The 12,352-nt window shown below is 36.7% G+C and overlaps 2 protein-coding genes across 2 annotated transcripts in view; both read right to left on the minus strand.

The window, feature by feature from the left end:
* Nucleotides 1–320: 320 nt before the first annotated feature.
* LOC106311812 (legumin A-like) lies at nt 321–2,530 on the minus strand. The gene is made up of 3 exons (XM_013749110.1): nt 2,008–2,530; nt 695–1,406; nt 321–615 (listed from the first exon to the last, which is right to left on the minus strand). The coding sequence occupies exons 1-3, from the start codon at nt 2,504–2,506 to the stop codon at nt 486–488; spliced, it is 1,341 nt and encodes a 446-aa protein (XP_013604564.1). The 5' UTR covers nt 2,507–2,530; the 3' UTR covers nt 321–485.
* Nucleotides 2,531–8,994: 6,464 nt separating this feature from the next.
* Nucleotides 8,995–12,352, minus strand: part of LOC106308972 (abscisic acid 8'-hydroxylase 1-like) — an 11,345-nt gene continuing 7,987 nt past the window's right edge. Inside the window, exons 8-11 of the mRNA XM_013746068.1 lie at nt 9,633–9,711; nt 9,408–9,514; nt 9,184–9,302; nt 8,995–9,091 (exon numbers count right to left, since the gene is read on the minus strand). Of these exons, the coding sequence (XP_013601522.1) occupies nt 8,995–9,091; nt 9,184–9,302; nt 9,408–9,514; nt 9,633–9,711 (402 nt within the window). The remainder of the gene's footprint in view (nt 9,092–9,183; nt 9,303–9,407; nt 9,515–9,632; nt 9,712–12,352) is intronic.

Consider the following 12,352-nt stretch of genomic DNA (forward strand, 5'->3'; position numbering starts at 1 on the left):
AGTGACCTATCTCACAAGCGACTCTCAAAGCTAAAGCAAAAAAAAAAACATAAAACGTTATCAGTATAAGACAAGCAATGTAAATTAGACGATCCAATTAATTGGTTTCTTAGTTCATTATCACCGGGATGGAAAAACGCCTAAAGAATCAAAATCTACTGGCTCCAGTTAAATTCCCATTTTAGTAACTAGTTACCTTAATTCGCATATAAAAATTGTTATACTAGTAAGAGCTACTTCACGAAGGGAAACGATCGAACATTCTTGTAATTATCTCAGCCGTGTGATAATCGTTTTGGGGAAAATAAAGTCGCCTTTAATAAGGGTTTTGAGAAGTTTGCTCTGCAAGCAATGCTTTTACATAATAGAGAAAAATAAATATATCATCATGAAGGAAAGATACGAGTTTTGTAAACAAGAAACTTAATGGTTCAAACAAGATTAGCAGAGAAAATCTCATAAACACCATAGATGACCGATGCTATTCAGTGAGATTGACCGGGGAAACGTATCTTCCTCTCCATGGGTGTAGTGACGTTAAATGCAGCTTGAACCACGGCCTGAGACAAACTTTTGAGAACAGAACCTCTCCCGGCCAAAGTAAGGAAACGTGGTCTGCAAGTAAACAAGCTAAATCAAAATAGGTTATGAAAAAAAAAACAAAAGTCAATAACAAGAAAGCAGAGAAGCTCACGTTGGAGAATTGAAGATCGAGAGCCAACTCAGTCCAATGTGGCCTGCAGTAGCCGAGAGCACACTAGTGTCAGGGACAATGAATAGGTGGCCTTTTTCGACAGCTGCGTTGATGATACTGTCGCCATTAGGACCAACAACTTCAACATTACCAGAGCCCGAGAACACGAGGATGATCTGGAATTTAGTAGCACAAGCGTATGTTGGAGGGTATATGCATCCGGAGCCGAGTTGAATGATCGAAGCTCCCCAACCAACCTCGTTGAGCAGAGGGAGGTTGGTGGAGTTCAAGAAAAAGGCATCTCCGCTGCTATCTCCCTCACCTAGAACCGCCGTAAAGGAGTTGAAGACTAGACCGTCCCTGTTGATGATATTCGGCTGCGGCATGTTGAGCTCCGGACCGAGCTTCACGATGCCGCCGTGGGTGGTCTGAGAGTCGAGGAGGGCTGCCACTGCTTCACCAAGCTGCAACGACGTGCACACGACCTCGGCAGAAAAGCCTTTGAAGACCCCTCTTGGCCCGGCAAGGTAGAAATTGACAAGGCGTTGCTGTCCGAGGAAGACAATGGCGAGGTGTGTGTCGCTGTTGTCGTTGAACCACCACGTTACAACTCCTGAAGGAACGGCTATGACATCTGCTTCGGAGATTCGGACGACTCTCTCATTCAGGACGCCGTTGCCTTTAGGCACAACAATACCGGCAGTTCCCGTACCTGCATCTAACAAGGTGTTAGTTTCAAACTAAACAAAAATAGAAGAGAGGATTCAAAGTGACAAGAAAGAAAATTTAATCGATCGCAAAGTTAAGTTAGAAAATGTTGGCGAGGAATAAAGACTCTAGTATAAATGCTCAAAGTTTATAAGAGAAGAGCATTTAACTAGTCTAGTAAAGTAAAGACAAGAAAGATGACAAATTTTGTAACAAAAGATATTAAAAATGAAAAGTTGGGTGGGGCCCATGCCTGCTAATTTTGTGAATGCCAAAGTTTGAGCTCGCTAGTAAAACGTCGTAGTTCTCTAAACTTACTAAATGGCCATTAATGCTTGATTAAAAAGAAAGATGCAAAACAAACTCCAGAATGATTATGGGGTTTTTCTACGTAAAAAAAAAAAATTAATTAACCGGATTAGAAAGATGGAATTAATAAACTTGGAGCTTTACAAGTAACATGTGTGTTGGAAGTTTGTAAATCAAACAGAATAAAAAAACTTGAGACACAAGTAACGAGTGTTGGCAAACAAATTCAGAGATTTTATATGATCCAGCTCATATATTTTAGATCAAAACAAAGAAAAAGAGAAGAATATTATTACCTTGTAAAACGAACGCCATTTTTGGCCCGTTGGAGAAGACAGGCTGGGGAAACCCGCGTGGGAGAAGGACCATCTTCGAAGCTCCCACATCTGACCCGTTCATCTTCCAGGAAAAAGAACTACCACCTTCTCCTCTGAAGTCTTCCTCGGGAAACTGGGGCTCCAGATCCGTGTTGGTGGGTACGAACGACGTCCGACGTGTCTGAGAAGAGACCATCGGGAAGAAGCAGGGAAAGAGGGGTCGAGGTTGAGAAGGATAACGGCCTTGAGGCTGCTCTACCATGGCACTGGTGTTCAGGTACATGTACGATGGCGGCGACGGCGGTGACGGCGGAGTCTTCTTGCTCCCGCCCTCCAAGGCTGTCTTCGCAGCGGATGTTCCGAGTTCCACAGAAGCGTTCACAAGCGTATCCTGTGTGTTTGGGTTCTTGTAAGCTTTTGATATCGTACGGAAAACCGCGTTTGCGGCTGTTCCGACTTTTGCTAAGGCTTTCGACATTTTTTTTTTTGTTCTTTTTGCTAAGCGAGCAAGAGTGGGAGAGAGAGAGAGAGAGAGAGCGTAGCGTAGAGGAGAGGCTACAAATAGCTTCATGAAGGGCAATAAGGTAATTTGTTTTGGAGAGGGGGATATCGGGAGGTGCTACTTTGTCATCTTCTTAGACATAAATGCAAAGGGACTGGACTATTTGTTCCACCAATTATTAAATTGGATATGTGTGTGTGTGTGTGTGTCTGTGCGCAACTATAATACTTTTCTTAATTTGGATTTTTGGAGATGATTATAAAAGTTGGGGATTTCATGAGGGTTTTTGTTCATTGATACTCTTAGAACAGGACACGGCAGAAGATATATAACTCTATTTTCCTTAGTAGTGATTGTATTCTTTGGATAAATTAAGCCAAAAAAGTTTACGGGGTAGTTGTGTCATTTTGCTAAGGAGTGGAGAGGGGGATGACACTAGAAAACAACACAGCTGATCCCCAAAACTTTTATAGCCGACAACTCTATAAACCTGTGTCAGGCTTTGCCCCCTTTTTTCTTTTCTTGTACGCACGCAATATACCGTGTACGATGTATGAAAATACAATATACATAAGTCTTTTTTTTTTTTGCCAACCGATATTTATTGATATTACTTTTAGAGATATAAAAAGCCCACACAAAAGGCATTCAACCAGCATATAAACCTACAACATAAACCCAAAAAAAGAACAAAGCCCAACAATGGCCCAAGTAAACCCACGGCACAGGAGAAAACAACACATCCCTACCACGTGTTCAAAGCACGAGGACGAAAGCCCACGTGTTGGAAAGTCTCCACCGCCTTCACCAAATTGCATGTCGTCGCCGGAAACACGGCAAACCACCAGAACCTAACCGGGAATAGTACCACACCCAAAGAAACCACCAGCTTTAAGGCCCACATCTTCTTCTCATATCCATCGACCGGAGAACGTCAATCGTCCCTAATCCATATCACATCTATAATCATAGAGAAGATCTTCACACACATCGGAACCACCATATAACAGAGAGCTTCGATCGACCGAAGTCGAGATTTCATCCAACACCAAAACACCAAGACTTAAAAACAGAGACATCCCATTGATTGGGAATCGATCGTGCCGACTTCACCTTGAAGAAAGGTCGAAATCAGAGTTAAGAGCCGGCTGCCCTCACTGAAGAGTAAGGTGATGACACCAGAGTCAAAAACCAACCAGACGATGCAAAACGATTGTCACCGATGTTGGAGAGGAAACTAAACAGACACTTGAAACGCACGAACAAAACAAAAACAAAAGCTATTCCGACGGTGGCGCACCACCGCCGGAAAACACACACACCGACATGGAAGATGAACTTTGTTTTGAGAGAGAAGTTGGAGAGTTTCTAGAGAGAGGTTTTTATTCCGATTTTATTTTACAATATAATAAGTCTTTTATGTACTGTAACAATATTATAAAGGGCATTTATAATAAATCAATAAAGCCTATCATTCTGAGTGCAAACACAGAAAAAAGTCTGAGCTGCATTCACAAAATGATTAGTTAATAGTCAAAATTTTACCTTAACACGCTTTATGATTAGTTTATCAAAAAAATGTGCTTTTTAGTATATTAATAAATAACTAGATTTTGACCCGCTTTTGAAAAGATGGGTATATTTTTGTTTTAATTATTTTTTTTAGAAATTTAAGTTTTATAATTTGTTTTTTTTCTGTATTTGTATTTGTGTTTTTATTTGTAGTCAAATTTGTGTATAAATTTTAAACAAAATCAATCTAATAAAATAATAGCAATCTAAAAGTTAACCAACATATACATGTTTATTTGTAATCATATTTTTCTGTTTTAGATCTTGATCCGCGGTATATTGTTGGTTTGTAATTTTTTTGTTTTTTTGTTTCTATTAATTTTTATATTTATGATATTTTTTGTAATTATAATTGTGTTTTATATTAATTTATTTTAGTTTAATTTAGTAACTATATTAAATATGTTAAATTGCATAACTATACATTTATGCTATATGCATATCAAAAATAATTTGTAAACTTTATTCCTGAAGTATGCAACATATTATATTTCATATTAGTTACCTAATATAACCAGTCAAGAATATTTCGTAATCAACTTGAAAATCAAAATATTATATTCTATTAAACATTACATATATCTATTCGAATGGTTTTAAAGTGTTAAATTTGAAAACCAATATCAAATCCAACCCGCACCAAAACCCGAAGAAAGTTTTTGAAAAATGTTTGATAAAAATAATTTTTAAAATATTCTGTTAAATACATATATATATTTATCTATATACATATGGTTTAATATGTTTTTCACTAACTTTAAGTAAAATTACATTTAATTAAAAAATTTAATCGAATAATCTATTTAAAACCTGTTAAACCCGTCATCCTTAGAGTTTAGACTAAAAATTAAGCGAAGAACACCATGCATGGATGGATGCTGAAGTCCCATATTGACTATCATAAGATTTTTTCTTATAATTGATTTTTTCATAAGTATATATTTTTATAAACAATACTTTCATAATAATATATTGACTTAAATAGTTTTAGTAATCTTAAATTTACTTCTAAAAATATATTTTGTAGATCATAAATTTAAATTTAGTATATTGGCCATATAATTAGGTATGAAATAGGAGTTTGATATTTGTTGTTTGTTGCAGTATTGATATATACATATCCTATAAAATAGGAGTTTAAGTGGTTATAGGGGTGGTTACGTTTTTTTCCCTTTAACATGAAGGTAGTTATGTTTTTGTAGATGCAATTGTATTATATGTTATACAGTTATATTTTAAATGCAGTATATTTTTATGTTGGACTCAACATATATTAATAGGTCATGATCCTAATTTAATAGTATTGATTTACTAATAACCTTCTTTCTTTACAATGCCAAGTGTTAATACTATATTGTCCGTCGTCATTTGGTTGAGACATTATGTTGAACACTCGCGTTGCGTGCGTATTCGATTCTCGTGATCCGATAACAAGTGGTTGGATTTGAAGAAGGTGTTTCTGGGTTTTTCATGACTCCCCTTCTCTTCCAAAAGTCTTGTGCTTCATTTTACCGAAATTAATGCCTTGAGATGATCTACCGTGAGCTTCAAGTAATCATCTTTGCCTTGTTAATGCATTACATCCAACATCAGTTCAGTGATATCCCTTTGATCTTTCGATCTTCCTGGATGCATATGATCGTCGATCACGCGTTGGAACAGAGCATCGAGCTTGAAGAAAACATCGTTGATCCTCTTGTGCTGTCCTGAAACTAGCATGAGCTGTCTGGGCTTCAAATATTAAGCTCGTCGACTTTCTCTTTTATCAATAAGCTGACTCTCATGGAACTTCTGTCCTAAAACAACTCTAAACATGATGCTCGCGGTTAGCCAGAAAAGAGTTTTGCTCAAATCGACTGGAGATTGATCCACCGCAGAGTTGGATAGTTTCTTGACTAACAAGTTACACTCTTCCTCTTCTGATATGTACATCCAAAATATTGTACCCCTTTTTCAAGCAGAAAAAAACTCACGTACCAAGAACTTACGCCCAGTGCCGTACCTAGGTGCTGAGGGGCCTAAGGCGAAAATATTTTTTCCCATAATTTAGTAATAAAACATTTATCACATAAAACTCTACAAAACCATATATTTAATATTTATAAATATATATATGAAGAACCAAACATAAAATTTCTTAAAAGTTATATAAGCTATTCAGTTTTCTAAACAAAAAGTAAAAACATATATATAAATATTCAAAATTATCTAACACGTTTAGTAATATTTAATTAAATATATGTTAATTTAGATAGGCTAAAAGGCAACTTAAAAATGTATTATTGAAAATAAAACTACCTGAGCTAAAAAAAATTCTGATACAAAAAATACTTTAGGAATCCATATATGAAAGTTTAAAATATTAAATTCTATAATAGCATAATAAGAAATATATATAGATAGTGCCCGTAAATAAATTTATAGCAACAAAAATAGAGAAAAAGACAAAAATAGCACTAAATCAAGTTTTTGTTCCCAAACTAGCACTCAAGGTCAAAAGTCACAAAAATAACACTTAATGTTTTTATCAAAAGTCACAAACTTAGGGTTTACAGTTAAAGGGTGGGGTTTAGAGTTAAAGGGTGGGGTTTAGGATTTAGGGTTTAGGGTTTAAGGTTTAGAGTTTAGGGTTTAGGGTTTAGAGTTTAGGGTTTAGGGTTTAGAGTTTAGGGTTTAGGGTTTAGAGTTTAGGGTTTAGGGTTTAGAGTTTAGGGTTTAGGGTTTAGAGTTTAGGGTTTAGGGTTTAGAGTTTAGGGTTTAGGGTTTAGAGTTTAGGGTTTAGGGTTTAGAGTTTAGGGTTTAGGGTTTAGAGTTTAGGGTTTAGGGTTTAGAGTTTAGGGTTTAGGGTTTAGAGTTGAGAAATGAGGTTTTGGGGATAAGATTTCAAATTTTGAAAAATAAAAAAATTAAAATTTTCAAAGGATAAACTTAGAAATGTGCTATTTTGGTCATTTTAGTTTTTGAGTGCTATTTTTGTGATATAAACTTAGAAATGTGCTATTTTGGAGATTTGTCCACAAAAATATTGCATATATCAAAGCTAATTAGAACTTTTTATCTATAAAATTTTAAAAAGTTGAATGAAATATTAAAATAAGGGTCCAGAATATAGGATGAAAGTTGGGGGCCTAAGGCAATTGTCTTTCTTGTAACATAGTGAGCACGGCTCTGCTTACGCCGCTCTTTCCACTCTTCACTGTATATACGGTGTAAAACTCACGTACCAAGAAAGTGTTTCGGAGATATGTATTGCATTTGCATGCATCATTGCATGAAGGATGGTGATATAGAATTTGGGTTTCGTTTCATAGTAATTTGACACCAACCAAATTAATAACAAACTAATGGAACGAGGCATTCTTTGATCCAGTCTCTTACCAAAGTGGTTGAACCGAACGCTACTGTTATCTGCAGTTTCTTGTCGATCACGTCTTTGTCATTTGCCCCAAATAGAATCACCTGTTTAGTCGCAACCAAATCCAAAGAAGGGTTTTTAAAAGGCGTTATATATTACTCTTTTATATAATGCTTTGATACAGGAAAATTTCTCATTTCCAGGTGAAAGATTAGGAGCAATGAAATGATTTGATACCTCCTGCAATTCCTTATTTTATGATTTAATAGTTTTTTTATTAGAGATATATATCCCACATCGGGAATTCTAATGGACATTAAGTAATATATAAAGGATTAGGGTCAATCCACTAATTAACAATTGGTTTTAAGTTGGAAGCCATAATAGACCCGAATCTAACATGGTATCAGAGCCAAGATCCTAAATACCATAAACTTCTAATTAAAATTAAAATTAAAATTAACCCTTCCGACCGGATATAAAGATCGTGATTAACCCTATAACAGCCATCATTTCGAGGAGGGGTATTAGAGATATATATCCCACATCAGAAATTATAAGGGACATTAAGTAATATATAAAGGGTTAGGGTCAATCCACTAATTACCAATTGGTTTTAAGTTGGAAGCCCGTAATAGACCCGAATCTAACATTTTTTCACACTAATTAACATACTTCAAATTTTGTGAAATATCATATGATAACCACTAAAACATGTTTTTTCTAAGAAATAACACACAAAAAAGAAATAGAACAGGGCACGGGAGAAGATAACTCTATTTTTCCTTAGTAGTGATTGTATTTTTTGGATAAATTAGGCAAAAAAAAGTTTACGTTTGTTATCAAACCATTATTCTTTTTTTTTTGAACACTTACTAAACCATTATTCAAATCAATAAAAAGCAGACTAAATCTTCTCTTTGGAGCCATTCCTTAGCATCAAAGGAATTGAGGATAAACCGAAACTTGGTTTTGTATTGAGCTGAAAGTGTCAATTATCAATTAAGTAGCCGCATACTGTAGTGATTATCGTTTAACTGAATCTAACCGATTTTTACTAAATGTAATATCAACCACCCTAAATATTATATAGTTATTATTTTATAGATTCAGAGATTAATCTGAGTTTCCATAAGAATTATTTTAAAAAAGTTACCTGTCAAATAGGCTAAGGCGTCTGGTTCAAAATTTTGAATGTAATATGAAAAATCCTTGATGGAATAACAAAATCAACCAACTCCAACTAAGGACAAGCAATGAACAACCATCATCGCTTTATTCTTTCTTAGCTAATAATTTATGGATTTACCTCAGAATTCTTTTGGTGTTCAAATATTCTTTACTATTACAATCATGTGTTCACAAAGCACAAGACAAAGTGGAAACTTCGTCTGTCTTTCTCTACAGTATAGTGACAATATATGACATTAATGCAATTTAAGTTGTAAACATTACATTTGGATATGAAACATCGTATCTAGGAACACTCGTTGAGTCTGTTTATACACATATAAGATCTAATTTGAAACTTATATATTTACATTCTACGTGACACACGAATCGGATATCCACTCTTCAATCTGGCAAATAATGTCCACTTCTCGATGCTTGGATCTCCATCTACCACCTCCCATCTTAATCATTATTATCATTGGGTCACAATCATTATTTTTATTATAACCGAAATATTACAATTTATGTATTCATCTAAGATAATTGTACGAACCTGTGAGTGGTTATAAAACGGTGGAGAAAAACTACCATCATGGCTTTGGCCATATTAAGTCCAAGACATGTTCTTCCTCCCATACCAAATGGTAAGAAACTGTTCGCTTTCGCTTCCTCCTTCATTTTAGGATTTAGTTATAATAAGTACAAACAAACTAATGTTACTATGCAAACAAGAATAGCGAAAGGAAATATGGTTTCTTAAGAGTAGACTGTACGTACGTCAAACCTTGAAGGGTTGAACTTGTGAGGTTCACTATATACGTTAGGATCAAGATGAATGGATCTAGCGTCAATGTTTATATTCCATCCTTTATTAATCTTGTATCCTTTCAAATTAGAAAATAATGTATTAAATAAAGCCAGAGACAATCTGCCCTTTCGTAATCTGAGATAATTTACTTAAACAAATAAACTGAATCTTAAAATAAAGTACTTAAAGCAAACCTTCCATTTCACAGTCTTGAAGTACTAGTCTTGGGAACCAAGGCACAACAGACGCCATTCTCAGAGATTCTTTCACCATAGTGTTGTTCGTTTGGTTGACGCAGCTACCTGCGGCTGCGTCGGCGTCAATTTTTTTGATAAACTCTTGTTCGTTTCATCGACGCCGGTACTGCGTCTGCGTCTGCGTCTAAACGTTGCGTCCTCGCGTCGATCGCCGAAAAAATCTGCGTCTGCGATTAAAACTCGGCGGCTGATGTTTATTTTACGCATTTGCCCTTACTATATTTCATTATTTACAATAAAACCTAACCCTAATTTTTCCAAAAGACGCAGCTTTCTCCATTGACGCAGTTTTTCTCCATCTCATCTCCATCTCCATCTCCGGCTTTTTAGCTCTCTCATCTCCATCTCCAAGTTTCGAGCTCTCTCATCTCCATCTCCAAGTTTCGAGCTCTCTCATCTCCATCTCCAAGTTTCGAGCTCTCTCATCTCCATCTCCAAGTTTCGAGCTCTCTCATCTCCATCTCCAAGTTTCGAGCTCTCTCATCTCCATCTCCAAGTTTCGAGCTCTCTCATCTCCATCTCCAAGTTTCGAGCTCTCTCATCTCCATCTCCAAGTTTCGAGCTCTCTCATCTCCATCTCCAAGTTTCGAGCTCTCTCTCTCTCTATCGTCATCGATCTCAGGCTCTCTCCATCTCTCTTGTCTCAGCCTCTGCCTCTGTCTCGAGTCTTCAGGTATGATGTTTGATGGGTTTTGTAGTCTCAGCCAATCAATCATAGTGTTGGGTTTTGTTCATGTCTGGGTTCGTGAGTTCCTCTTACACAAAGCTTATGTCTTTGTTGGGTTTTGCTAGGTAAGCTTATGTCTCATCGTTAACCAAAGCCATGTCCTGTTTTCGAGATCTCTCTTCTCCGACGACGCTAATCACGGGCTCGAAGATTCTCTCACTCGAGCTCTCTCTCTATCGTCATCGATCTCAGGCTCTCTCCATCTCTCTTGTCTCAGCCCTCTCTCTCGAGTCTTCAGGTATGATGTTTGATGGGTTTTGTAGTCTCAGCCAATCAATCATAGTGTTGGGTTTTGTTCATGTCTGGGTTCGTGAATTCCTCTTACACAAAGCTTATGTCTTTGTTGGGTTTTGCTAGGTAAGCCTCGTCTCAAGCTTCGTCTCTCATCGTTAATCAACTTATTGTGTCGCTTCAAGTCTTCATCACCAATTCACCAAGCTTCTCTCACTCAAGCTCTCCCAAGCTCACTCTGTTTCTGGTAAGTTATCAACAACGCAAGTGGCTTTGATATAATTCATGATGGGTTTGTTGCTGTTGCTATATGTCTCGTTTTGAACCAATGTCTTTGAACAGCAGTCACTGGATACTTGTTTACCAGGGTATCAACTAGCTAACGTGAACGAACAATCATAGACGCAACTCGCCTGCTTCATTGCCTAGTGAAACCACTCGACAGTGGACAGAACCGAAGCAGATTTTACAATCAAAGCCTTAGTTTGATTCACTCATCGATCTCAGGCTCTCTCCATCTCTCTTGTCTCAGCCCTCTTTCTCGAGTCTTCAGGTATGATGTTTGATGGGTTTTGTAGTCTCAGCCAATCAATCGTAGTGTTGGGTTTGTTGCTGTTGCTATATGTCTCGTTTTTGAATTTGCTTTGATGGGTTTGTTGCTGTTGCTATACTTATTTTGCCATTTGCTTTGTTTCAGTTTAAGTTAGCTAACTTCATGTTCATTGCTTATTCTTTCTTCTTTTTTTTTTGCAGGTCTCAGGCTCGCAAGCTCACTCTCTCGATGGCAATAGATGTAAGCTCAGACCCTTTCTTGTTTGCATTTATGTATAGAAATGTCTTTAGGTTGTATGGAACTTGAGTTGGTGTTTAGAAATGTCTTTAGGTTGTATGGAACTTGAGTTTATGTGTATAGAACTGTGTTTAGGTTGTATGGAACTTGAGTTTATGAGTTTATAAATGGAACTTGTTGTATGTGTTTTGCTTTAGACTTGGAAACCTGAGGAAACTAGATATTTTTTCGAACTCTATGATATGGCTGGTATATCAATGAATAAAGTGGGGAAAGCAAACATTATGGAGGCGTTTGAACAGCGGTTTAAGAAGAATTTACCTGATTGGAAGCCCTACAAGAGCAAGTACGACACCACTAGGAAGAAATACATCAAGATTAAGACGCTGACTCAAAACAGGACAGAGCTTGGGTTTGATGACATGGGAAGGATTGACATGTCAGATGATTGGTGGAGTGAACGCGAAAGGGTCAGTTTCACATTATTCTCTCTTCAGTTTCACATTTTAGTATATAGCATAATGATGATAAGCAGCTTATATTACATTTTTTTCCTCTGTTAATGACATTGCTATCACTAACTTACTCTTTCTTTTTTGCTGTATAGGAGTGTCCAGGGATTAGAAGATCTGTATGCAAAGAGATTAGTAACATGGATATGTTTGAAGCGGAATTTGGTGGTGTGGTAGTAACTGGAGCTGAAGGATGGAGCGCTCAACATGGAGAAGCCATTTTGAACTCTAGAGTGGGTGAAGATGATGGTGATGATGAAGCTGATTCTCAGCCAGCAGCAGAAACTCAAGCATTGGAGACAGAAACACAACCACAAGCCCCACGCCAAACTCAGCCATCGACTCAGACTCATTCTGGAAGTTCAAGAGCAAAAAGAAGGCGTAAGGAGAAAGACAG

The sequence above is a fragment of the Brassica oleracea genome, chromosome C8 (genome assembly GCF_000695525.1).
Source record: "Brassica oleracea var. oleracea cultivar TO1000 chromosome C8, BOL, whole genome shotgun sequence".
NCBI classification, from domain to species: domain Eukaryota; kingdom Viridiplantae; phylum Streptophyta; class Magnoliopsida; order Brassicales; family Brassicaceae; genus Brassica; species Brassica oleracea.

Excerpts from the sequence above, each read along its gene's own strand:
- LOC106311812 (XM_013749110.1), bottom strand. The coding sequence starts at position 2,506 with ATGTCGAAAGCCTTAGCAAAAGTCGGAACAGCCGCAAACGCGGTTTTC. Across the intron at positions 1,407-2,007 it reads AATGGCGTTCGTTTTACAAG|GTACGGGAACTGCCGGTATT; the intron begins GTAATAATATTC and ends TGTTAGATGCAG. Across the intron at positions 616-694 it reads TCGATCTTCAATTCTCCAAC|ACCACGTTTCCTTACTTTGG; the intron begins GTGAGCTTCTCT and ends GTTTACTTGCAG.